This window comes from Arvicola amphibius, chromosome 10 (genome assembly GCF_903992535.2).
Source record: "Arvicola amphibius chromosome 10, mArvAmp1.2, whole genome shotgun sequence".
Taxonomy (NCBI): domain Eukaryota; kingdom Metazoa; phylum Chordata; class Mammalia; order Rodentia; family Cricetidae; genus Arvicola; species Arvicola amphibius.
The window spans coordinates 89742803-89769205 of record NC_052056.1 but is presented as its reverse complement, the minus strand read 5'-3'; the positions used below and the strand labels follow the sequence as shown (position 1 = coordinate 89769205).

General features: G+C 47.2%; 1 protein-coding gene across 3 annotated transcripts in view; it reads left to right on the top strand.

The window, feature by feature from the left end:
* Positions 1–26403, top strand: part of Auts2 (activator of transcription and developmental regulator AUTS2) — a 1090291-nt gene that overhangs the window by 1029736 nt on the left and 34152 nt on the right. For 2 of the 3 annotated variants that reach the window (XM_038346250.1, XM_038346248.1), the window contains exons 7-9: positions 23398–23881; positions 25987–25992; positions 26078–26325. In XM_038346250.1, the coding sequence (XP_038202178.1) occupies positions 23398–23881; positions 25987–25992; positions 26078–26325 (738 nt within the window). The remainder of the gene's footprint in view (positions 1–23397; positions 23882–25986; positions 25993–26077; positions 26326–26403) is intronic. The other variant, XM_038346249.1, reaches the window with a different exon arrangement.

The following is a 26403-nucleotide window of genomic DNA, read 5'->3' as shown; positions in this document are numbered from 1 at the left end:
GTCCGCACTGCTGATGGAGTCATTAGGACCAGAGCCCTGGCAGCCCTAACAAGCCAGGCTCCACCGCTTATCCTCATCAAGCCAAGTAAAGAGACAAGTTGTAATGAAAAAGAGAGAAAGGACATGCGTTCAATGTGGTCACACTAGAAAGAGGAATGAAATGCCCCAGTGACCCTGTCCTCCCTCTCCCAGAGTCTATCTAGGTTTAAAGAGAGGGCAAGAGTTTACATAGTAAATAGTTCCGGTCAGGGTGTGGACCCACCTTGCCATCACTGGCCCATTAATTGTCTGGGCTCCTGTCTCCCTAGCAAGGTGATGGTTTGATGGGTTATTATGACTGTGTGACATCCCTTCTGAGAGATAAGTTTCCCTGTGACTGGCAGCAGGCCTCAGTCCTTTCATTCTTCAGGTCTATTACTTCTGGGGACATTTCAATTCCTCAGGGCACATTGTTGCAATAGCCTGATAGTCAAAGGGAACAGTACAGTGTCTCATTTAGAGTTTCGGAATTCTTGCAACTTTGGGTCCCGCAGAATAGAGCACACAGATCTCAGACTGGGAGCAGTCCTCCTGCCCGAGTGCTAGGATTATCACCATGAGGTACCATGTCTAGCTGTGTTTCGTTTTTTGTGAAGCGGTGAAGAGGGGTTACTTGTGGAGAGCAGAGGTCAGTGTCTAGGGTTTTTATTGCTTTCACCCTTACTCGTAAGAAACTGTCTCATTGAACCTGGAGCTCCTTGACTAGACTGGCTAGACAGGATGGCCAGGTAGCTGCAGGAATCCTCTTGTCTCCACCTCCCCGTGCTGGGATTACAAACACATATCCCCATACCTGGCTTTTTTTAATGTGGGTGTTGGGAATCTGAACTCAGATCTTGGCGTCTGTATGGGAAGGACTTTACCGCCTGAGCCATCTCCCCACCCCCACATGGCACTTCATAGGCTATGAAATAATGGGATGGATGCAGGTCGGAGGGCCTTGGGCATTCTTACTTCCATTAGCGTTTAAGAGACACACCACCCCTGTGAAGATTAGTGTGTATTTTGCCAATAGCCCTGGAGCTGACGCACTGCCTATTGTTTAATTAGCTTGGAGAAACAGTTTGAAAGGTTAATTGGTAAGAGAAATGGGGCTCGGAAATCTTAAGATGTGAGTATCCAAGAAGTTTAAGTCCTGTTATGTTCATGAGAACATTATTCATTTTTTAAAAAAAAATTAATTAATTTGCTTGTTTGGATTTTCTCAAAATTTCTTCTTCTCTCATATAATCCATCCCAATTGCAGCCTCCCCTCCCTCCACTCCTCACAGCCCCCACCCCACCTTCCCTCTCCCCTAGATCCATTGCTTCTCTGTTTCTTTTCAGAAAAGAGCGGGCTTCCCAGTGATATTAACCGAACATGGCATAACAAGATGCAGCACAACTAGGCACAGACCCTCATATCGAGGCTGGATGAGACAACCCAGTAGGAGGAAAAGGGTCCCAAGAACAGGCAAAAAAAAAAAAAGTCAGAGACACCCCTACTCCCACTGTTAGGAGCGGCACAAAAACCCCAGGCTAAACAACCACAGCATGTGTGCAGAGGCCCTACCGCAGAACTGTGCAGGCTCCGCGATTGTTTCTGGAAACCCTGCTTTGTTGGTTCTGTGGGCTATGGAGAGCATTGTTCTTACAGTGTCTGTTTACTTCTAGATTGTATTATATTTACTTATTTGTGTGTGAGATTGTATTATATTTACTTATTTGCGTGTGAGATTGTATTATATTTACTTATTTGTGTGTGACCATTTTGTGCATGGTGTGAGTACCAATGTCCAAACTTAGGTCTTGAGGCTTGGCGGTGTGTACATTTATGCATCAAGCCTCCTCAGCAGCCCTATTTTTCTGGGGGGGGCTACGTTTTTCCCATTAGTTACCTTCATAAATACCAGAAAACCCTCCCACTTACCAAGTGGAACCATCTAAATAGCACTCATGTGGTTTACTTCTTTCTTTAAAAGAAAATTTCAAATTACGTGTTTTTGTCTGTATATGGGTATATGGGTATGTGCTTTTGGGTACAGTTCCGGAAGAGGCCAGAAGAGGGTGATGTGTGTAGTTGGTTTTCTGTGCTTTCCCCTGCTGTATCTGATTTTAATCCTATGCATGTCCAGTTAAACAGAGGCATAAGATGACAAATAAGGATTTTTCCCCTAAGAGTTAGTTCATTTTGCAGACATCCACTCTGCCTGCCACTTGGTTGACACGCTGTGCTTTATGAATGGGGATACTCCCAGGAAGGCCAGATGAACTCTACCTCTCCCCCTCATCCGTCTTTACGCTGGGGACACCAACAGAGTGCTGAAGAATCAGCTCTGGCTTCCACGTGGCACCATTATGTTCCTGCTTGAGCCACAAAGACGGTGGCCTTCAGCTAGGGGTAGATGCGTTTGTCTCACGTTCGCCCTCCTCCCCAAGGGCTAGAAGCCACAGTCTAAGGCAAGGTGGAAGTTCAGATCCTCCCGCAATCCTGACATTATGGCTCCTTCGTGTGGCCCATCACCTCATGTTTCGTAATCCCATCTGCTTAAAGCAGAGATGTATAGACCTTTGTAAGCCCAGAGCGAAGAATTAAGGCTTCCCAGTGAGACAGAGAAACGACCTTCCCGTCAAGATGCCAGTGAATTAAACTGGGCTCTTAAGAATGGCTTATTCATGTCCCCTGGGGTAGATATTGGAAGTGAGTGCCCCTGCTGAACACAGGGAAGGTCCTTTGTCAGTACCCTCAAGGCCCATTTGAAATGTCATCAGCTCGGAGCCGTCCATCACCTGAGACGATCAACAGCCCATTTAAAAGAATGCCTTGGGTCAGATGGAAATAGATGGCAGGCCCTTAATTCTTCATGATAAGGGCAAATGTAAAAGAGAATTATGTAGTGTGAATTAATGAGACCTAAGGTGACTCTGAAGCCCCTGTCCCGTGACCGTCCACACAAATGCCCATTCTTTTTTGCCTGTGCCCCAGGATCTCTGTTTAACAAACTTACCCAATAGAAAGAAACCTGACATAAAGAAAGCAGTGATATTCAGGAATGCGCCAAATCTGATTTGACTTCCTTTTGGAAAATGGGTCAGTAGTGATTGATATATCTGATTTTTCCCCCTTTGGGGTGCTGGGGATCTAACCTAGAGTCTTGTACCATACAACTAACCCCTCCCTGAGGGATTCTAGGCAAGAACTCTTATCACTGAGGCACGCCCCCAGCCCCTCACTGGGGGATTTTAGGCAGAGGCTCTACCACTGAGCCACACCCCAGCCCCTCACTGGGGGATTCTAGCTCTACCACTGAGTCTTGCCCCTAACCTCTCACTGAGAAATTTCATGCAGTTACCCTGCTTAGCCATGACCCTAGTTCCTCACTAGGAAGATTCTGGACAAGTCTACTGTTGATGTTGAGCTGTATTTCCAGCTGTCTTCTTTCTTCTTTCTTTTTTTTTTTTTGAGACAGGGTCTCACTTAGTTACCTAGACTGGCTTTGAACTCACTTTTTAGCCAAGCAGGCCTTGGACTATTGAACCCTTAGCTTCAGCCTCTGGAGTAGCTGGACTCGCAGGCCTATGCCTCCAGGCCTGGCTCCTATATCTGATTTAAAAGTTTTGAGAGTTGGGCCAAAATCTAAAGTTTTAATATGTCCTTCAGTTTAATGGCATTTGGTCATAATAGAGAATCCACAAGCTCAGATGTAATCTCATTCCCCCATTGTAAGTACACAACTTAGTCGAATAAGCATGGACTTAGTCTTGCTCTGAGGCATCTGGGAGGAGGAAAGAAGGTGGCTTGGGTGTATTTTAACAGGAGTTAGTATGTGAAATGTTTGGTGTGCAGAGTGTGAATTTAGAATAATTTTTACTTTGGGGGATATCTGTGACAGGGTCTCTCTATGTAGCCCAGGCTGGCCCGTGACTCAACTATGTAGCCAAGGCTGGCTTCACAGTTGCTGCAATTCTCTTGCCTCTGCCTCCCAGATGGGAGTACTAGGATTCTAGGTGTGTCTCACCAGGCCCAGCCATGTGTACATCTGTGGGTGGTCCTTTTCTATATGGTGGCCAGGTGACAGCCACAGCTCTTGTTCCTCAGTTGTCATTTGTGTATTTGGTTTCTTTCTTTGAGACAGGGTCTTTTGTTGGCTGGGAGTTTCCCAAGTGTGCTAGCACCTGTCTGTGTCTCTGGTGCAAGGGTTGTGCTTGCACACTACCACACACGCCATGGGTGCTGGGGATTGAACTCGGGTTCCCATATTTGCATGACAAGCACCTTATGGACTGAGCCATCTTCTCAGCCCTTGGCTCCTCCACTTTTTTTCTGCAAACCGCCCCCCCCCAACATTTTAACAAAATAGCAGAATGCTAGTAGAAAATATCTAACACTTGAAATGCCATTACTCAACACTCCCAACCTTCAAAAGATTGTACAAAGAGATAATGGATGTGTTTATTAGCAATATTTGTTTACTGGTAAAGGAATATTTTGATACACATGCTACATACACAGTCGAGAGAAACAGAACGTTTAAGAAATGACTGTATGGTTGACTCATCTCCCATGTATGAGTTTGCTGGATTGCCGGTTGGGAATACCCTTGACCACTGTTAAACATTCTGTCATGCCACATATAATTAGCTTTTGCGTATGTTGGTGGTTCCTATCAGTGTGGCGTCTGCCCGGACCTTCTTACATTTCTGTGGCTTGCCATGCTAACAGTAGGAGGAACATAAACAGACACACACAAGAAGCCCAGGGACTCAACTGTATGTGAAACTTCTACCACACAAAGGCAGCCTTGTAGAATTCCAAGTCCCCAGTTCTCAGAACAGAGAAGAGAAAAACTGTAAGTGCCAGAAGCCCCAAGATCCTTTAATTCCCTAGCATAGAGGATTTTTTTGTGCCAACTTCTTATTAAAATTTATTTTTATTTATGTATATATGTCCATTTGTGGCTATTCATATGTGAGTGCAGGTACCAAGGAAACCAGAAGATGCCAGAGCTGGTTCTGAGTCTCCTGATGTGCATGCTGGGAACTCTGCAGGCATAGTTCATGCTCTTAACCATTAAAGAATTTTTATTTAAATGTGTGTATGCATGCATGCACGTGTGTGCACGCGCACGTATGTGTGCACGCTCGTGTCCACACGTGTGCACGGATGTTGATGGAAGTCGGAAGATAACCTGAGGTATTTTCCTCAGACTCTATCCACCTCCTATGACCCGAGATACGCCATTCACCTAGAGCCTTACAAATAGCCTAGGTAGCTGGTTAGCGAGTCCCCCAAATCCTCCTGTTACTCCCTCCCCAGCGCCGAACTTGCAGATATGTGCAATTTCACATGAGTCCCAAGGATCAAACTCAGGTCCTCCTGCCCTAAGGCAAGTTACTCCAGCCACTGAGCTCTAGATTAGAGGATTTCTAAAAATGAAAATACAGTTGCATCATTGCCCTCTCCTCCCTCCAGTCCCTCGTCGGTCATCTCCACTCCCCCCCCCCCCATTCCACCTCTTCCACACCACTCCACCTGCTCCCTCTCCAGTCACTGGCTCCTCTTTCCTTACTCCTATTGTTCTCTATACACACAGACATAGATATTCAGATGATGTGTAAATCCAAGGCTAGAGAATGTCACTGTCAAGGCGGAGAGGTTTTATGCGTGCCCTGACATCCTCTGCAGCCAGGTGACCCTCACTGCAAATCTTGTGTGTGTATGTCTGCTCTCCTGAGAGGTCAGTCCACAGGATGACAAGGGAATCGTCTCATTGCACACTGCCTCACAGCCAGTCCCTACCCCTCCTCCTTCCTTTCCCATCAGGTGCACCGTGAAGTCAGGCTCCCAGGAAGGCTAGGTAGTCATTTGTTTTCCATTGTCTGTGCCAAGTTCCTGTCATCGCTCTCCCCTTTCGGTTCGCGCTAATGAAGTCAGAGGATTCTGGGAGGCCTTGCGATGACCCACCCCCACCCCCATCCCAGTGGCTGACTCACAACCCATGCGTGGTCTAAAGGGAGAGAGGTTATTTCCACCCCACCTTCGGGGAATACCGAAGTACCTTTCTGACTCTGAACAGGTTAGACAGTCCCACTGGGGCCAGCATGTGGGTCCTGCAGCAGTAATTGTGCCCAGGTGGGTATTTAAATTTCAAGTTTCTGTCGAAGCAAGCCAACACTGTTCGTTATGGGCTGTTTGTGCAATTTGAGTCTCCGAGATTAAAAACATAAATTGTGTCAAGACTGGAGGAGTTGTTTGGACTTTGGTGGCACATGCTTTTAATCCTAGAGCCCTGGAAGCTGAGGCAGGAGGATTGTTGCGAGTTCCTGGCCAGCCATGGGTTACATAGGAAATCTTTCTCCCAAAAAGAAGCTGGTTGTGTTGGTGCATTCTTGTGATCTAAGCTTCTGGGAAGTGGGTGCAGGAGGGTCAGACATGTAAGGTTATCTTTAGCTACATACTGAGTTTGGGGTCTGCCAGGGCTATGTGAGAAACATTAGCAGCAGCAGCAACAACAACAACAAAATCAGTCTGGGGAGATGACTCATTGACTGAAAAAACTAGCTGTGCATCCTGAGAACCTGAGTTTGGATGCCTAGGAACCTAGTAAAAGCCTGATGCTGTGCACAGGTCCATAATCTGCTTCACGAGTGGAAGGCAGAGACCAGAGAATGCCCTGGAATCTCGAAGGTTAGATGGCTTGGAGTCTTGGTGCAGTATCAAATGCCCCCTTCCTCACAAGGTGGAAGTCAGGTCCTCGGAACGACTTAGTGGGTATGGGCACTTGCTGCCAAGCCTGATGACCTAAGTTCAATCCCCGGAACGCACTTCGGGGAAGGGGAGAACTGACTCCTTCAGATTGTCACCTGACAATTGTCACCTGCCATGGGGACTGTAACACGTAGAAATAGTCAAGAGAAATTAAAAAATAAAACAAGCAAGCAAAAAGGCAAGGACTTTCCGCTTCAGTCATACAAAAGGATTATCCCAAGGTATGTCTGGTTTCGTAAGACAGGCCAGCATAGAAATTCTATACCTTGCCTCCTGCTGGGTGCTGGGATTACAGGGATGGGACAATATCTGCAGTTGAGGGTTTGCTGAGAATGGAATCCAGGGTTTAGTGTGTGTTAGGCAGGCGTTCTACCTGCAGAGCTACAACTACAGCCTAGGTTTGGGTTGTTACTGTTGTTACTTACTGTTATGGGACAGATCTCACTCTCTAACCCAGACTGACCTGGAAATTGCTTACATAGCTCAGGCTATCCTAAAACACAAAGCCATTCTCGTGTGTCAGCCTCCAGAGTTCTGGTTTTAATGAACATGAACCTTCAGGATGTTCTGGCTTTACGATTTATTTTTATTTTATGTGTGTGAGCGCCTGCATGTGTGTATGTGTACTGCTTGCACATCTGGTGCCCTTAGAGACCAGGAGAGGGTACAGGATACCCTGGAACTGGAGTTCTGTGGATAGTTGTGAGTTACCCTGTGGTGCTGGGAATCAAACCTGGGTCCTTTGCAGGAGATACAAGTGCTCACAACTGCCGAGCCAGTTCTCTATCCTCATGGATTCTTGTTTTTAGTGACAGATTGCTGTCGTTTTTTTGTACTGACATCATCTATGTACAAAGTTAGTTGAGAAAGACCCCGAGTAGCTGTTGGGACTGAGGTCTATCCCAACAATTGCAGGGTTTACCACCTGGCTCCCCGCAGTGCTATCTCTGACCGCTTCCCATATAATCATTTAACCTGAAAGAGAAATTTGCTTTATTTTATTTAATTATTTTTGTGTGTGTCTGGACTGAAGACTTGTGGGGTATTCTGTTTCCTTAACCGACCCATCACCTTTCTCCGGAAAACATCATCTAACACAGTGATTTAAAGAGCCGCTTTCTCCCAGGGAGCTTCCATGAAGAAAATCTTACACCCAGCCTGGGGCAACATCAGCCTCTAGGGAGAGGAGAGCCACTTTCTGTGAAAGGGAAAGGCCAAACATGCTTGACCCTTGGTGACAAACAGCCCGGCCTTCCCACTCCGCCTTTAAGGTGGACTGGACTCCTGAGTGGGTGTGCCTGCCCCCATTCCTGCTCTGCCTCCGCCCCTCTGCAGGCGTGGTTGCTTCCTGGCTCCGATGACTCCCCTACTTCCCCAGGGAATGGCTCCTCTCCTATTCTTGCTTTCCAGGGAACAACCCCTGCCCAGGATCCCTGTGGGGACATGGGAGTATTCCATTCTGTCAGAGTACTTACCATTGAGTTATATTATTCTGATTATCTAAATCTGCCCCCTCACCGTGTGTTGTGCATGGATGTGTATGTGTAGGGACCAGGGGACAACTTGGATGACAACCTAGGGTGTCATCAGGAGCCATTCACCTGTTTTTATTGAAAATTTTTATCAATTATGGTCTGTAAGTATGTGTGCATGAATGTTATAGACAAAGTTATTTCTCATTGTACCTTTATGTGCTATCTGGGGATTGAACTCAGGTCATCAGGCTTGAGCAGCAAGCCCTTTACCCAATGAGCCAGTTAGTCAGCCCTCATCTTGTTGTTTTTTTTGGGGGGACAGTCTTTCACTGGCATCTGCAGCTGGTTGACTTGGCCATGTACTGGCCAATGAGAACCAAGCATCTGCCTGTGCCCATCTCCCCTGCTCTGGGAATGCAAGCATGGTCCACCCATGGCAGGCATGCTGGGGCTGGGAATCACACTCAAGTCTTCAAGCGCTTTACCTACTGACCTGTCCCCCCTTGCTCCTTGTTTTCGTTGTTCTTTTAGGAAGTTGGGGGCTCCTTCAGGGCAGGATCCAGTTCCTTTTGTTTTTTTGAGACAGGGTTTCACATAGCCCAGGCTGATTTTGAAGCGACATGTAACTAACAGTGTCTTTGAACTGATCGCTCCCTGATGGTCCTCTGGTGCCAGCATTTGGGAGGTAAAACAGGAGAACTGCCTAGAGTTACAAGCCAGTATGGGCTACTTGAGACCCTGTCTCAGCCAAATCAAGGCCCTCCAAGAGAGGTAAAAGCAGTATTGACCGGGGGATGACCGGGACTAGAGGGAGGAGAGGTGTGTAGTCTTGCGGAGGACAGACAGACTGTGTGTGGGCAGTGGGGAGGGCTCCGCCTTGCCCTTCTTCCAGCTTCTGCTTCTCATTACAGTGGGTGTGGTTGCCTCCTGTGGTTTGATCTTTTGTCTCCCTCATGACTAATGATTCTGAGCATCTTTCCATTTGTTCCTGAGATGTTTGTATGTCCTCTTTGAAGAACTGCCTTCTCAAATCCTTCGCCCGTTTTAAAAATTAGTTTCTGCTGCTATGTTTGTTCATGTACGCATGTGCAAATGCATGCCACAGGGTGGCCAGGGAGGTCAGAGGACTACTTGGTGGGAGTCTGCCCTCTCCTCCCTCCGTGTGAGTTCAGGGAATTGAACTCAGATCACCAAGCTTGGCAGCAAGCACTTTTATCCACTGAGCCATATCAGGAGCCCTTTTGAAATACATTATTTGTTGTTATTGTGGTCTTGGAATAGTTCTTTATATTCTTTGAGTTACAGACGCTTGTGAGCCACCATGTGGGTGCTGGGAATTGAACCAGGGTTCCCTGCAAGAGAAGCCAGTGTTCTTAACCACTGAGCTATCTCTTTATCCCCTATACATCAGATCCTAGACCATTATCATATAGGATTTGCAAATATAATCTCTTGTTCTATGAAGCTTTCTTACTTTTGGGTGGGGGTGGATCTTACTTTATAGCTCAGGCTGGACTTGAGCTTGTAGTCTTCCTGTCCTGCCTCCTAAGTGCTGCCTAGGTGTCTCCCACATACCAGGCAGCATGCACCATTTTCTAAATGTATTCTTTGAAATTTTCATTCATCTGCACATATATTTTGATTACATTACCCCTACGTTCCCCGCCCCCCCGGCTTCCCTGGAGTTCCCCCAAAGAGTATCTCCCTCCCAACCCCATGTTTTTGTTTTTAATAATCCACCAAATCCAGTCAGCACTGTCCAGATATGCATGGGTATGGGGTCAGATCGGGGCTAGGACAACCTACCAGTGGCCACTCAGACAATGAAAAGTGACTCTGCCTCCCTCTGGAAGCCATCAGCTGCCAATAGCTCTCAGCTAGACCTCCTTCCCTACTCCATGCTGGAATTTTTAACTGGCTTGACCTTTTGTGGGTCCCCTGCAGGTAAGCACAGCTGCTGTAAACCACGTGTGCAGTTGCCATGTCATGCCCAGATGGCGGTGTTTCACGGCATTCTTCTTTCCATTCTGTGATGTGCTCTGGGTCTTGGAGGTGGGAAATGACACGGATACCCCACCATCACTTACTCCAAGGATGGAGTTCTCTCCTTACGAGTGTTTTGGTTGGGGGGAGGCCCCAGCGGTATTCAAACAATGCCAGCCATTACCATTGCTCCCGCTGGCCTTTAGTTCTGGATGGTAAGACCCCGTTACTAAAGATATCTCACACGCTGGCTGCAGGACCCAGGGCTGCAATACCGACCTGCCGGACATGCACTAATTTCTAAAACAAGTCAAAAATGAGTCAAAGCCTTCATGGCGTGGAAGTTGTGTTGCACACTGTAATTTTTCAAAGAGTTTTCCATTTTTTATTGCTAATTGTGAGCGTAGTCATCTGCTTCCCTAATCAACACTTGAGGAGCACATGACACGGGAGGTCGCCCTTCTGTTCGTGGGGGAACTGTGGCGTGGGAGGGGAGGGAGACTGCCAGGCACAGAAACACACACCTGGCCCCTCCAACTTTGTATCTTGCTCACCTTCCCTGGGCCCAATAACTCTAATCAGTCAGCTAATTAGAGCTCAGCCTCGCCTCCTCAGTACTCACTTTATGCACCATTCAAGGATAATAAACACCCACACCCTGGGCCTTTGGATGGTCTGAGACTGTGGAAGACTGTGTGAAAAGGTTTGCCTCTTGAGCACCGGGCTCTGCGAAGCAGGGAACCTGTCTGCAGAGATAACAGCTGCTCAGCGGTGTCTTACCCTAGCTGGGATGCATCCCAGTCTCTCAGAAGCAGAGCAGGCAGTACTTAATAGTCTTCATGATCACAGCTTGCAATTCGGGATGAAGCTCAGTGCTAAGCAGTCTGGGGGTATAGCACAGGGGTAGAGCACCTGCCTAGAATCCCCCAGTGAGGAGCTAAGAGGCATGGCTCAATGATAGAATGGCTGCCCAGAATCCCCCAACAAGGCGCAGGGGTGTGTTTCAGTAATAGAATGGCAGCCCAGAATCCCCTAGTGAGGCACTGGGGTGTGGCTCAGCAAGGTCAGGGCAGCAGAAACTTAGAACATCTATTCACAGCACACGGAGAGCCGAGAGCAGAAAGAAATGAATGCATGCGTACCTCTTTTGCGCAGCCTCTTCTCTGCCCTTATGCCTAGTCCAGGGCATAAACCAAGGGAATTGTGACACTCATATTCAGGGTGGGCATTACTACATCAATTGACCTAGTTAAGAAAACAAACCACTCCCAAAGGGCCTGAAAAATGGCTCTGGCAGTGGACCCAAGTTCAATTCCCAACACCTACATTGAGTGGCTCACGATTCCCTGGAACTCCAGCTGCAGGGAATTCTCTGCCCTTTCCTGTCCTCCACATATATGTGGCATATATTCAGACAAACACATACACATATAAATAAAAATCAAATTAAAAACATTTTTTTGGGAGAAAATAACTTGTGGATGTGGCTCACAGGCCAGACAGCCCTCACTGAGACTCTTCCCAGCTGAGTCTCCATCGTGTAAAACTGTCTCAAAAGACTAAACTGTATTCGCTGCTACTTACAATTGTTGTATGTAAATGAGTCAGGCGTTAACTCTTTGGGAGCTGGAGTCAGGTCAAGGAGGGTTTACTTTTCTGGACGGTGTGATGCAAGAAAATCTTGAGCTGTGTCTGAGGCAGTGGCTCTGTGGATAAAGTGCTCACCTAGCCTGCAGGAAGTCCTGGGTTCAGTTCCCAGCATGCACCCTCACACAGCTCTGCCCTTTATACCTTCAGCATCCTCAAGGAGCACGTGGGGTCGTGAAATCACCAGGATGGGGAGAGATGTGTTTCAGAGCCCTAAAGCTGGGGCCTTCACCTTGACAGGGAGAAGAGTCCTTGCGGTTTTTTATTGAGGTTTTAATTAGCAGTGAAATACAGTCTAGAGTCATTATTAGGTTGTAGCCAATTAGCAATAAACATTTTAATATGCAGATTAATTATATTTAAAAAATTCAGGCACTGGGAATTGACAGAGCTCTCTGTTGAAGGCTCCTATTCATGTGGTGTGTGTATGTATTTATGTATGTATGTGTGTGTATCTTGGAAATTTTGTAAATAACATCACCTGCTCCTCATAAGGACCCCAGTGATGCACAGAGCATGATAATGGGTTACTGGCAGGAGTGTGACCCCAACGCAGCCTCACTGGGAACTCTTCACCGAACCTGAATGGTGGATGGCTTTCCCATAGCCACACAGATGGAGCTCCTTAGTTAGCCTTTCCCACCCTGTATACACCAGCACCTCAGAGTCCCTCAGGCCCCAGCCCACATGCAGTTAGAGCAGAATTTTGTACAAATAGCTGGGAGGAGTGGGTGGCTGGAATCCCTGGTGAGGGTCTAATGACCTTCCCCATCCCCTCCCTCTTGGAGGGCATGCCAACCTTCTGCAGGCCAGATCCGGGTTGACAATCGGGCAGGCACAACTGATGTGGTAAAAGATGCCAGCTGCTTTCCTGAGAGGATCGTGCTCTATAGCACATAGGCTTGTGGCGTGTAATGGAAGGACTGAGTAAGGAACATTAGGTCACCCCAGTGCTGCGTGCGCACTGATGAGGTGATTACTGTGTAGAGGAGCACGTTGGAAATTCTCCCCCACACTGACCCGTTCCTTCGAGACTGTGACCTGAGACTCTTTCCATCATGAATTCACCTGATGCGTGGGTGCTTCCGGTACCTGTGCATAGAGATGCAACGCAGACCCTAGGCTTAGAGCACCTGCCGTCTGGGACAAGACATTTCATCACTGACAGATTGAAAAGCAAAGATTAAGGCCTGGGGATGTAGCTTAGCTGGTAGAGCTTGCTAGCATGCATGGAATACTGGGTTGTATCCCAGCCGTGCGTGAACCAGGTGAGGTGGTGCACACCTGTAGTCCCAGCTCCAGGAAGTCGAGGCTGGGGGGGGGGGGGTGACCAGAAGTTCAGGATCATCCTCAGTTATACAAGCAGTTGAAGGCTGGCCTGGGTTACATGACATCCTGTTTAAAAAGGGGGAGCATAATTTAGTAGACATGCCTATGCTGTTTGTTAAGATACTAAAGAAGAGTGTGTGTGTGTGTGTGTATACAAGTGTAGGTGATCATTCCAGTGGAAGTTAGCAACACGCAACACAGTGGTATTGCTCAGAAGCATCCACTCATTGAGACAGGGTCTCTCACTGACTTGGAACTCACTGATTAGGCTAGGCTAGCCAGACGGGGAGCCCCAGGAGCTGGGGAGATGTCCCAGTACCGACCCATGTTGAGTGGTTCAAACTACCTGTAATTCCAACTCCAGGGGACTGGCCTCTACACATACCCAAACCTATGTGGCGTACACCCTGATAGACACATATGCATAAAATTTTAAAAATCTATAAAGCTGAAAATTAGAGATCAGAAATTAAATATCTAACTAGCAAAATTTTATTTATTTATTAATGTATTTATGTATTATTGGTGGTGGGCTGTGTGTGTGCACCAGTATCACTCAGGTCAGAAGAAAACTTTCTAGAGTCTGCTCACTGATTCCCCATGGGATCTGATGGTGGAACTCTGGCCATCAGACTTGCGCACCTAGTACTTGTGCCTGGTGTGCACTCTCTCTAGCCCTAATTACCTAATTACTCATTTTAAACCCTCTAAAATAACAGTTTTTCTTATCTCCTAAAGTTTTAGAGAAACCCTTGGTTTATAAATCAAAAAAATTATAAATTTTAATTTTTTTAAATTAATGTTTTTTAAAAATTTTAATTTTTTTTTAAGTTTAACTTCAAAAAAATCATGTAGTTTGTTTTGTGGGATGTATTCCAAGTCTGTTTTGCCAAACATTTTGCAATCTATGCCAAAGATTTTTTAAATGAATTTATTTATTATGGGCACATGTGTGAGGTCAAAGGACAGCTTGCTAGAGTTGGTTCTCTCCTTCCATCATGTGGATACCATGGGTCAAATTCAAGTCATCAGGCTTGGCAGCAAGAGCTGTTACCCACGAGCCATGCCGCTGGCTCCTACATTAGAGATTTTTATTGTGTTTGGGCCAAACCCTGTTTCCATCCCATGAGAGTGAGTTGAGATGGCTTTTCTCCTTGTTTGAGTTTTCTGTATGTAATTCATTGTCCTTACCATTTCCTGGTTGCTTATTAATGAACATGGGGCCTTGTGTGTGCTCAACAAGTGCTCTACCACTAAGCCTCATTCCCAGCTTTCCCTGGGATTCTATGCACATACGCCATGGCTGACCAGCATCTCAAGCCGCCTTTATGCCTGTTTTTATTCATGTGTGTGTGCGTTGTATACATGCACCCCCAAGTAGGGGCCACACATCAGCATCTGGGGTCTTCTTTGATCCTTGTTCACATGATTTTTTTGTTTGTTTTGGCCTAAAACTCGCAGAGGTCTGCCTGCCTTTGCCTCCTAGCTGCTGGGATTGAAGGTGTGCTCTTTCCCTTAACCAGGTGCTCAATGACTGTGAGACGGGGGGGGGGGGGGGGGGGGGGGGACTAGAAACTCCAGGGATCTGCCTGTCTCTGTTCTCCCTGTACTAGGGCGGTCACGTACATCCATGACCGTGTCTGGTCACTGCCTGTTCTCTTCTTATAGGGAAGTTTGTCTTCTCCTTCCAGCGTTGGATTCGAGGGATCAAACTCAGGTTGCCAGATTTGACTGAAAGTGCCATTACCCAAGTGCCATTACCCACAGAGCCACCTACATTCAGTGTACCACTACACACACACACACACACACACAGAGAGAGAGAGAGAGAGAGAGAGAGAGAGAGAGAGAGAGAGAGAGACAGACACGAGGCTACCCTAGACCTCTCCATGTAGACCAGGCTGGCCTTTAACTCACGGAGCTCCTGCACCCGTGACACAAACAAAGGCACAAAGGCATGAGCCACCACATCTGGCTGAAAATCAATCTTTGGGAAAGTAAGACTTGAAGAAGACACCTCTGTTCTTCAGACATGTACACATGCTCCCATACCCACACATTCATATAAATACATATGCACCACTCACATAGGCGCGCGCACACACATACACACACACACACACACACACACAAAATAGCTAAAAACAAATATATAAAGCATACAGGCATAAAAATCCTGCGTGGCACTTCTCCATAACCATCCCCTGGTGTAAAACTGTTTATATTTTATTTACTTTTCCTTCTGTGTGTTTGTGTTCATGAAGGCTGTAGGCTGTGGTGGAGTCCACATGCATGCACACCATAGGCAGATACCAGCAGGGCCCCACTCGTCCCTGGTTATTAAAAAGCTCTATGCTTTTGATTGCCCTACTTTTTTTGTAATACAAAAATAACCAAGCTATTAGAATCCTTTATGATTCAAAGCAGAACATTAGTTTTATTATATATGGAAAATGGCTCCTTAAACATCAAAATGACATCTAATTATTTCCCATTGGCTTGTATTATATGCTATTATTTTATTGCAGTATACTGTCCAATTACAGAAACGACTCCAAAGAGGCATAATTTTTCTGGTTTAATGTGTAATTGTTTATTGAGTGTTTTTCTCATTATGGTGATTTTTTTCCTTTAGAATTGCATTTATAAAGAAACTTGCTTAGGTTTTTGTAAATTGATTATTATGTAGTTAAAGAAATCAGGCATTTGGGCTGTGGGTGACACTGTGTTCAGAACTGTGTAAGATTTAAAGAGACCCTTCTGTCTTAAAATACCTGAAGCTGAAGAGCTGGAGAGCTGGGTCTGCCCTTAAGAGCACTTACTGCTCTTGCAGAGGACCTGAGTTCAGTTCCCAGCACCAACTCTAAACCTGTAGCTCCAATTCCAAGGGATCTGACCTGACGCCTTCTTCCGGCCTCTGTGGGCACCTACACACCCCTGACAATACACACATACATGCATACACAGAAAGTAAGTCTTAAAAAAGCTAAAGTAGTATTAAAATTTCAACAGCAATAAATTGTATTGGTATCCAGATACACATGTATTTGTTTATATTTTGGGGAGAAGATGTAACGCATTGTTATGTAAAATACTGTGTTCTGTGTTAGTTTAAAATTTAGTACCTAAGCCCCACAGTAGCAAATATGGCATAGCTGGTCATTAGGGGGGCTGTTGACAGTGGCTAGCTTTAAGTAAGGGTCCGAGTCAAGTGTGGTGGCTCAGGCCAGCTACTTAGGAGGCTGAGGTAGGAGGATGACAAGTTCAGGGCTTGTCTTGACTCTACAGTGAATTTGAGGCCACACTGGGCAACTTAGGCAAGAAAAACACTCAATAAACAATTACACATTAAGCCAGAAAAATTATGCCTCCTTGGAGTTGTTTCTGTAATTGGACAGTATACTGCAATAAAACAATAGCATATAATACAAGCCAATGGGAAATAAAATTCCTTCAAGTGATGGGATGTAGTTCAGCTGTAGAACTCATGCCTAAAATCTTCCAATGAGGGGCTGGGGCGTGGCTTATCAGAACAGCAGCTTCCTAGAAAGACACTACCCAAGCAGTTGACAAGAAGCATCATTGAAGGGTGTAGGGCAGTGGAACAGACTGGTGACAACTGGGTGTTTATGGAGAGGGGATGGGACAGTGACCACGTTTTCAGAACAAGCCAACACACCCTTCAGCTGTTGAAGAAGCGGACAAATGGCACACTCCCCTCTGCCACATCCGTCTACAAGCTTACATAAAGGACATGTGCCTGAACACAAAGTCAGTTAAGACAGGGTGGTTTCCAAGCCTCAAGTCCACTTCTACTTCTCCGGTGACCTGAACCATCTGTGTTCAAGGCCTGGCGACATATCCACTAACTGGGCTCTAGACTCTGATCTGTCGCGTTTTGTCAAGTTATCTCTGACGACTGAAGTCAACCATCTTGACCACACCCCACACTTGTGGAGACTTGTAGCTTCAAGCTTGTGTTTGAATGTGTTCTCCTTTTTATGATCCAATGAGGCCAAGAAAGCAAAAGTAGATGAAAGTGGCAGGGGATATGACTCCCCTATAAAGAATGTGTTGCACCGATAGATTGGACTGACCATCGGGCTCAGTACGTAAGAGCACGTACTGTGCAAGCCTGAGGACCTGAGTTCGAATGCCCAGCACTCTATGGTTGTGCCTATGACCCTGACACTGAGGGGAATATGGAGACAGGAGAATCACCAGTGCTTTTTCTGGGCCACAGTCTGGCTCCAGGTTCAGAAAGAGGAGAGTAATAGACCAGGATATCCGATGTCCCCTGGCCTCCCTGTCCATGTGTCCAGGCACATATACCCCCACATAGCCATGTACACAAGCCGCGCATTTTTATATACACCAGAAGTCGACCTAATGATTACTAGATTGGTTCTTTTAAAAAAAAAAGAAAGAAAGAAAGAAAGAAAGAAAGAAAGAAAGAAAGAAAGAAAGAAAGAAAGAAAGAAAAAGAAAACTGGGGATGTGGCCGAGCGTTCGTCTGGCATTCCTGAAGCCCTGGGTTGGATCCCAGCACTACATAAACCAGGCGTTGTGGTGCACACCCGTGATCTCCTAATGAAGAGACTATTGATAGCAGATCTAAAGTTCAAGGTTTTCCTTGGCTGAACGTGGAGTTCAAGGCCAGCCCGGGATATATGGCACTCCTTCTCAGAAATGAAGAGGAAAAGAAACGCTAGGCCCAGTGTCCCACAAGTATAATGACGGGCTTCTGCCAAGCTCCCCCATGGAACAACACGCATGGTGGTGTTCCTGTGACCACATTGGAATGTTGAAGATGATGGAATTTAAAACTTCTCTCGGGAAAATAAACCATCGAAATTCTTCTTTGCCTACCCTTTCTTTAACTAAATAGTCAAAGACGTAGTTCCAATTTCTGTCACCATTAGAGCAACTTCGGATTCATTCTAGAAGTTTCTGTGGTGTTCATACATGAAACACTCAGACAGATCGCAGTGGGTTAGCTATAGTCAGCCCCCATGTGTGCCATAGCAGGTAGTATGAACAGACTGGGAAACCGTTTTATCCCTGGCCCTCAGGAGTATAGACAGGATACGTTTGCCAAAACAGGGAACATCTCTCCTGAGGAGAAGCCCAGTTCTTCGTAAACCCCTGGGGACAGGACTCCAAGAGGACACTGTTTGCTCTTAGGGTTGGAGCTCTGAAGGCACACAAAACATGCGACAGCTCTTGAGAACTCGGTAAAAATGCGCTGTGAGCGCTGGCTCCGTTAGTCACGTGCTTGCTGTGCAAGTGGGAAGACACCCGAGTTCAGAGCCCCCAGAAGGGATATGCAAACACAGCTAAGTGTGGTGACACCTGTCCTGTCCCAGTCCTGGTTAGGTGGAAACAGGAAGGAAAGCAAGCTGAGTGCATGGTTGCTGCATGATATGGGTCGCTTCATTTTCAGGGAGGATTTTACGGGCGTTCTGGCAGTGTCTGAAGTCTGCACGGAGCCAGGTCTGCACTGCACATGTGCGGTGACATCCTTACACAGTGCTGGGCATGTGATGTGATGCAGAGCTTGCCTGCTCTTTTCCTGGTCCATCCTCAACAGCTTGAGGACTGTATGTGAGGCAGAGATTCTGGGGTTCTTAAACACTGTTGGAAGCATCTAGCCCCAGCCCCAAGAGATGCCACGCTGTTTTTTTTTTTTTTTAATTCTAGCTTTGATCTTTCATCTACTTGGCCTTTGACCGCTCTGTTTTTTTAATCTTAAAAAAAAAATCACATTTTGTGTGTGTGTGTGTGTGTGTGTGTGTAAGTGTAAACACCCATCTAGAAGTCAGAGGACAGTTTGCTGGACTTGGTCCTCTCCCACCACATGGGTTTGGGGGATGGAACTCAGATGGTCAGGCCTAGCCGCAAGTGCCTTTACCTCCCGAGTATCTCACTAGTCCTCACTCCTATTTTCTAGAAGCTACAAAGGAAATGAAATGTTCAGCAGACAAGGCTGGCCATGAAGGGCTCTTTGTCCTGTAGCAAAGCCTGATCATACGGTGTATTTGTTACTGTTCTTGCTGGGAACAAACAAGTGGCAGAAACGGCTTAAGGAAGGAAGACAGCCCATCATGACGGAGAAGGCATGATGGCAGGGGCCAAAGGTGTTTTGTCTCACGACATCCACAGTCAGGAAGTACAGAGAAATACATGCTGGTGTTCACTTGCTTTCTCTTTTTTATGAAGCACAGAACCCCAGCCTGTAGATAACCAGGGTGCCCTCCTTCAGGGTGGGTCCTCCCACCTCAGTTGTACTTAGGTAGAAACTCCATTGTGGACACACCCAAAGATGTTTCCATGGTGACTCTATATGCTGTTAAGTTGACCATAAAGATTCACCATCACAGATGGCCACCCTCAAGCCGGTGTGTAGCATGCCTCTTGGTGGCAGACCATTGACGTTGAAGCACCAGGAACACTAGGCCTAAGCTAGAGCACTGACGCTTTTATCAGTATGGGGGTCAGGTGGAGGGAACTGTGAAAACAGGTGTAATCATTCTGGACCTTGGGCTATGGTCCCTATCAGAATAGCCGTCCCGGGTAGTTTCGGTAAACCACAGAAATCACCCTTTATGTTTGTGTTTGTGTTCATGTCCTTGTCCATGCATGTCATCACATGTGTGGTGGCCAGAGGGCACCTATAGGTATAAGCCTACAGGTGTTGCTTGTATCCTACAACATGGATCAAATTCAGGCTTGGTGGCATGCGCCTTTTAGCTACTGAGCCATTCTGGTGGCCTGCTTAAATAAAAGGAATCTATTCACTAGGTGATAATTCTAAGATTGGGAACAGTGGATTCTTTGAGGGTGGAGGAACCCCCTTTAAAATGTAATTCTCCCCTTTCTCTGTTTCTTGTCTAGTAATACATTTTCATGACAGAAACATTGAGACGTTAGGAAAAAGCAATCATAGGCTCAGAACCGTGTTTTGCTATGTGGTTTTTGCCAGCCTGTACACACATGTATATGTTTACACCAATAATTTCAGCATCGAGACCAAACTGACAATGTTTTTTATGTTCCTTAATTTTCTTCAAGTGGTTTCTGTTTGTTTTCTTGTTTGATTTGGAGAGAGGATCTCATTCAGCCAAGGCTGGCTTCAAACTCCCTATACGGCCAAACCTGGCTTTGAATTCCTAACCCTCTTGCCTCTGCCTCCCAAGTACTGGGATCACAGGTGTGTGCCACCACATCTGGCTCTGCCATTTCCCCGCAGCTGCTGTGGAAACACTGAGCGCTTCCTGCGTGGTGTACATTGCGGAATGCACTCAGAACTTGCCGCATTTTTATAGGACACTTGCAGGTGGTTACTTCGAGCAGTAAGCTGCTGGACTTGTAGACATGCTGCAGTTCATCAAGGGGAAAACATCAAATCTCAACCTCATACCATTTTATGTGCTGTAATAAAGATTGCTATAATAAAGATTTAATCCCAGCACTTGGGAGGCAGAAGCAGTTGGATCTCGAAGTTCAAAGCCAGCCTACAGAGTGAGTTCCAGGACAGCCAAGGCTACATAGAGAAACCCTGTCTCAAAAATAAAGAAGAAATTAGAGAGAAGTATTTTTTTTTTATTGTGGCATAACAGACTTGGAGGTGTAGAAATGCGTGCTTACAGTGAAGATGTTATGGTCAGGGTGGGCCAGCTGGATGGCTCAGTGGATAGAGGTGCTTGCTAGCGAAGCTTGGTGGTCTAGGTTCCATGCCCAAGATGCACATGGTAGAGTCATGCATGTCTCTGGAGAACCAACTTCCAGAAGTTGTCCTCTGATCTCCATATGCAGAGTGGCATGCTCCAACCACTAAATTAATAAATGTAAGCTGTTAAAAAGGGCCAGATGATTACATAACCTGGGATCATGACAAATGCAATCTTTTGGGTTTTTTGGTTTTGTTTTGCTTTTGTGTGGGTTGGTTTATTTGGGTTATTTTTGTTTTGATTTAGTTACTGTCTATTGAGCACTAGCTGGCCTCAAACTTTCTTGATGGGGAGGGACATGATCTTTCTACACAGCTCTAACTGTCTCACTCTGTAGACCAGACTGGCCTCAAAAATCACAGAGATCCGCCTACCTATGCTTCCCAAGTGCTGGGATTAAAGGCATACGCCAGGTCCCAACTCTAACCCATGATTCTATATTAGTTCCTTTTCACTGCTGTGACAGTGTACCCAACTGAAGCAACGAAGGGCTTTATTTGGCTTACAGTCCAAGGATACGTCAGTCGAGCCGGGGAAGGCATGGTGGTAGGAGTGTGAAGCCACCAGGCGCACTGCATCTGCAGCGGAGAAGCGGAGGGAGGTGGCCGCTGGTGCTCAGCTTGCTTTCCCCTTTCATTCAGCCCAGAATCTCTGAATACTGGCGGGCTCTTGCCCAGAGTGATGGTGGTTCTTTTTAAACCTACTCTAGAGACTCCCTCGCAGATGTGCCAAGAGGTTTGTCCACACAGTTCTAGATCCTGTGGACTTGGCAGTCAAGGTTAACCATCATGGGTACCCTGGGCAGCCTCCCCAGTTTTTAATATGATTTGCTTCAAGTACTGAACAGCTCCTGGTGAGGCTCTAAGTATGAAATTCAAAGGTCAAGCATGGTGGCACGGGTCTGTAATTGTAGCACTTAGGAGCCTGGGGCAGGGGGATGACTGAGTTTGAGGTCAGCAAAGGGCTACAAAGAGATATGCTATTAAAAAAACACAAAACAAACAAAAAGTGTGTAGTGGAGTGGTGTTGGTGGGGTCATGAGACAAAACACAGTGATGTCCAGGGAGGGCTAGAAAGCTAACAGGCAATGTACAGCCTTGCTTCTCCCATCATTGTAAATCCGATAGATTGAAACACCAGTAATGGGGGCCCAAAGGTGGTCGCTCAGTGCTTAGGAGCCCGAGGCCCAGAGTTCATTTCCCAAGCAACCCGTGATCAGGAGGCTCGCTCACAATAGCTTGCTAGTCCAGCTTGTGGAGATGTGTGACAACCTCCTTCTGGCTTCTGTAGGCACCTGTGCTCACACATATATACACCTAAATAAAAATAAATAAAATCCAGTTTTAAAAGAGCCAGTAATGCCACAGCCTAGTAGCACAGTACACATTTCTAAACCCTTCTCCTAGATGGTGGTGTCGTCTAATGAGAACTGCTTCTTAGATATTTGATTCCTCCCGCCTGTCTCTTTTTCCTCTCTGTCTCTCTCTGTCTCTGTCTCTCTTTCTCTCTCTCTCATTTTGTTTATTTGTAGTTTTTACATTTTGAAAATATTTAGGGTACGTAACCAAAAATTTAAAGGCCCCGTAATTTCCTCTAACAAGAAAATTCCTAAGGATTACACGATACTTGTTACTACAGAAAGGATCCTTGTTTTTATTTTCATTCTTTGGATCTTTTGGTTTCTGCCTGGGATAGACCCCGGGGCCTTGTCCCTGCAAGGCGGGTGAGCATTCATGGAGCTGCGAGTGCAGCTAGCCTGCAGAACAGCTTCTAGATGGTGATAGAGTTTTCATCACAGACCTTCCAGTTACCGAATGCCCGATGACTAGAGGACCACGTCTTTCCCCTTGAGCCTCACATTGTGTTGTTCTGTTTGGTTGGTTTGAGTGTACTGGGGAATGGAACTGTGTGCACTCTAAGCTATACTCTTAGCCCCTCTATTGGGCTTCCTAGGCAGATGCTTTATATTGAGCCACACTCGGGCCCCTAGCTGGGGGAGGTGGCATTCTAGCCAAGGGGGTGTACCCCTGAGTCATTTCTTAGCCTTCACTGGAGACAATATTGTCATTGATTTCCTCTCCAGACACATACAGAAGTGCTTACTCACATGGTATCTTTCTTTTATTTTCTTGATCTATTTGTTACTTATCTTCTTAGGATTTTTTCATTTTTATGTATTTTTTATACACATCTGGTTGCTTTCCACGCATGTATGTATGTGCCCCACATTTGTTCCCGGTGCCTTCAGAGATCAGAAAAGGGGGTCGGATCACAGGGAGCTGAAGTTACTAACGATGTACATTACCAAAAACTATGGGAATCGGGGTGCTAGGTGGAAGATGTGGAGTCTTGTTGGGAATGTTTCATTCTTTTAAAGATTGCTTGTCCTCTGTCCCTTGGTCTCTTTCACAGTCCCCTGTTTTTGTCTCTGCTCTTTCCCATTCAGATCCAGAGTTAGGTGTTGGACCACTGCCCGAACACGACAACCAAGATGCAGGGCCAATTGTCCCCAAGATCTCAGGTCTAGAGAGAAGCCAGGAGAAGAGCCAGGACTGTTGCAAAGAGCCTGTCTTTGAACCCGTGGTGCTCAAAGACTCTCATCCTCAGCTCCCCCAGCTACCGTCGCAGCCTCAGGCGGAACTCCAGCTCCAGATTCCATCTCCAGACCCCGACTTGGTCCAGCACACGGAGGCTCCGCCCCAGTTTCCTCCTCCAAGTACACAGCCAGCCCAAGGCCCCCCAGAAGCCCAGCTGCAGCCTGCCCCACAGCCTCAGGTGCCGCGGCCACCCCGGCCGCAGTCCTCCAGCCATCTGCTCCAGCAGGCCCTTCCGTCTGTGCAGTCCCATCCCTCTTCCCAGAGCCTCTCCCAGAACCTCTCCCAGCCGCTGTCGGCCTACAACAGCAGTAGCCTGAGCCTCAACAGCTTGAGGTGAGTGACCCTAATCTTTCTGGGACAGGGGTCGCCGGGCAGGAGACGTTAGGATGGTGTGTTTGCAGCTCATCCTGGTTTTCAATCAGTGGGTCTCTTGGCACATTGGTAGGACGCGAGGGTGAGGTAAAATTACTTCAGGAACTTGAGGTAATATAGGAAGGAGGAGAAGGTGGCTTCAAAAAAAAAAAGGTTGAAGGACCCAGGCATGGCGGTACGTGCCTTTAATCCCAGCACTCGGGAGGCAGAGGCAGGTGGATTGCTCTGAGTCTGAGGCCAGCCTGTCTCCAGAGCGAGTTCTAGGACAGCCCTGTCTCGAAACAAACAAACAGGCCGAAGTTGGAGGTTATACCAGCACAACTATGTCGATGGTGGAGTTGGGGGCTGGGCAGGCGAGCTGAGGCACACCTGAAGATTTTTCACCAAGAGAGTCTCAGAAGACAGGCCTCGGGCCTCAGGTGGGGGCCGCATTTTAAGAAAGCCGTGCTGGTATTTCCAGAGGCTTAGGGCCCTCGGAGTTTGGGTTTCTTTTCTTAGGAGGTTCTTTCTCCTGCTGCGGGTCACTCAGCTCTGTTGAGAGAGAATCCTTGCTGGAGAGCCCAGTTCCTTCTGACTCTCGGGCCTCACAAAGGGAAGTTGACAGGGTTGCTCAAATAAGTCTGTAAAGAAGAGGGAGAGATCAGCCTGTAGGGTCCCAATTCTAGGCTCCATCTTCGTCACTGTGTGACTTTGATGGTTTAGGGACTCGTTTGTTTCTTGTGCTGCTTCCCACAGGGTCAGGTCCACCTCACGGTCCTCTGAACCACAAGAGTGGTGTGAGTTGCTTCTCTTATTGCTCTTGATTAAATACTTGACAGAAGCAATTTAGAGAAGGAAGGGTTTCTTTTGGCTCTCAGTTTGAGGGTCCAGTCTGTCGTGGTGGAAAAGGCACAGCAGCAGGAGCGTGAGGCAGCTGGTCACGTGGCATCCACAGTCCAAGCAGCGAGAGATGGGTGCTGGTGCTCAGGCCGATTTCTCCTTTTTTGGCCAGTCCAGGACCACATTCCATGAGATGGTGCTGCCCACAGTCAGGGTGGGTCTTCCCAACTAGGCTAACCTAATCTGGGTAAAGTCTCACCTATATGCCTAGACAGTTGGTTACGTCACAGGACATGAAGCTTGACCTAGCCCAACCCCTCACTTGTGCTGCCAAGGTGACAGTGTCAGGAGGGCAGAACTCAGAAAGTCACTTTATTCTATTTTCTTAGCTCAGCTGCTAGTGTGAAATTTTTGCAGCAGAGAAAAGAGGGTCCTGACATTGAGGCAGGAGGAGCCATCTGAGCAGGGTATGGAGGGGCATCCAGAAATAGAGCAGTGGCTCCTGGCTTCTGTATCCATTAGCCATGGTGGTATACAGCTATCCGTGGTTCACAAGGATGCTGGGTCCTGGCTTCTGTATCTGGTAGCCAGGGTGGTGCACAGCTGTCCGTGGTTCACAGGGCTGCTGGCTCCTGGCTTCTATATCCATTAACCATGGTGGCACAGTTATCTGTGGTTCACAGGGCTTCTGGGTGCCAGGGAACATGGATGAAGAGGAAGGGGTCAGGCAGGCATATGGAATGGCTATAGGCAGGGAGTACGTTTTTAAAATTACATTTATATATTTATTTATATGTGTGTATTTGTATGTGTGGGCACATACATGCCAGGTATGGAGGTCAAAGGCTATCTTGTAAAATCCAGTTCCCTCTTTCCATCATGTGGGTCTCAGAGATTGAGCTCTGCAAGTGAGACTGTCGACAAGAGCCTTTACCCACTGAGCTGTCTCACCAGCCCAGCAAGGACTTCCTCCCTCCCTCCTTCCCTCCCTCCCTCCCTCCCTCCCTCTCTCCCTTCTTCCTTACTTCCTTCCCTCCCTCCCTCCCTTCCTTCTTCCTTCCCTCTCTCTATCCTTCCTTACTTCCTTCTTGAAAAGTAAAGCTGGGGCTATACCTCATTTGGTAGAACACTTGCCTGGTGGGCATGAAATCTTGGGTTCCATCCCCAGCACGGTATGAATCGGACATGGTGGTACATACCCAACTGTGATTCCAGTGCTGGGGAAGTGGGTGCATGAGGATCGTGAGTTCAAGGTCACCCTCTGTTACATAGTGGGAAAAATACTGAACGGTACAAAAGTCATGCCGACTTTCTCTCTCTTCTTTCTTGTTCTAACAGCAGAAGCAGTACTCCAGCCAAGACCCAACCAGCCCCTCCTCACATCTCCCACCATCCCTCGGCTTCTCCTTTTCCCCTCTCTCTGCCCAACCACAGCCCCCTGCACAGCTTCACACCCACCCTCCAGCCCCCTGCCCACTCACATCACCCCAATATGTTTGCCCCTCCCACTGCTCTGCCTCCTCCCCCACCGCTGACGTCTGGAAGTCTGCAGGTGCCCGGGCATCCCGCAGGGAGCACTTACTCAGGTAAGAGGAGGCAGTCTCATTGGTACACCCATACTCCTGGTGCCCCTTGCCGGTTTCCTCACCACCGGACGGCATAAC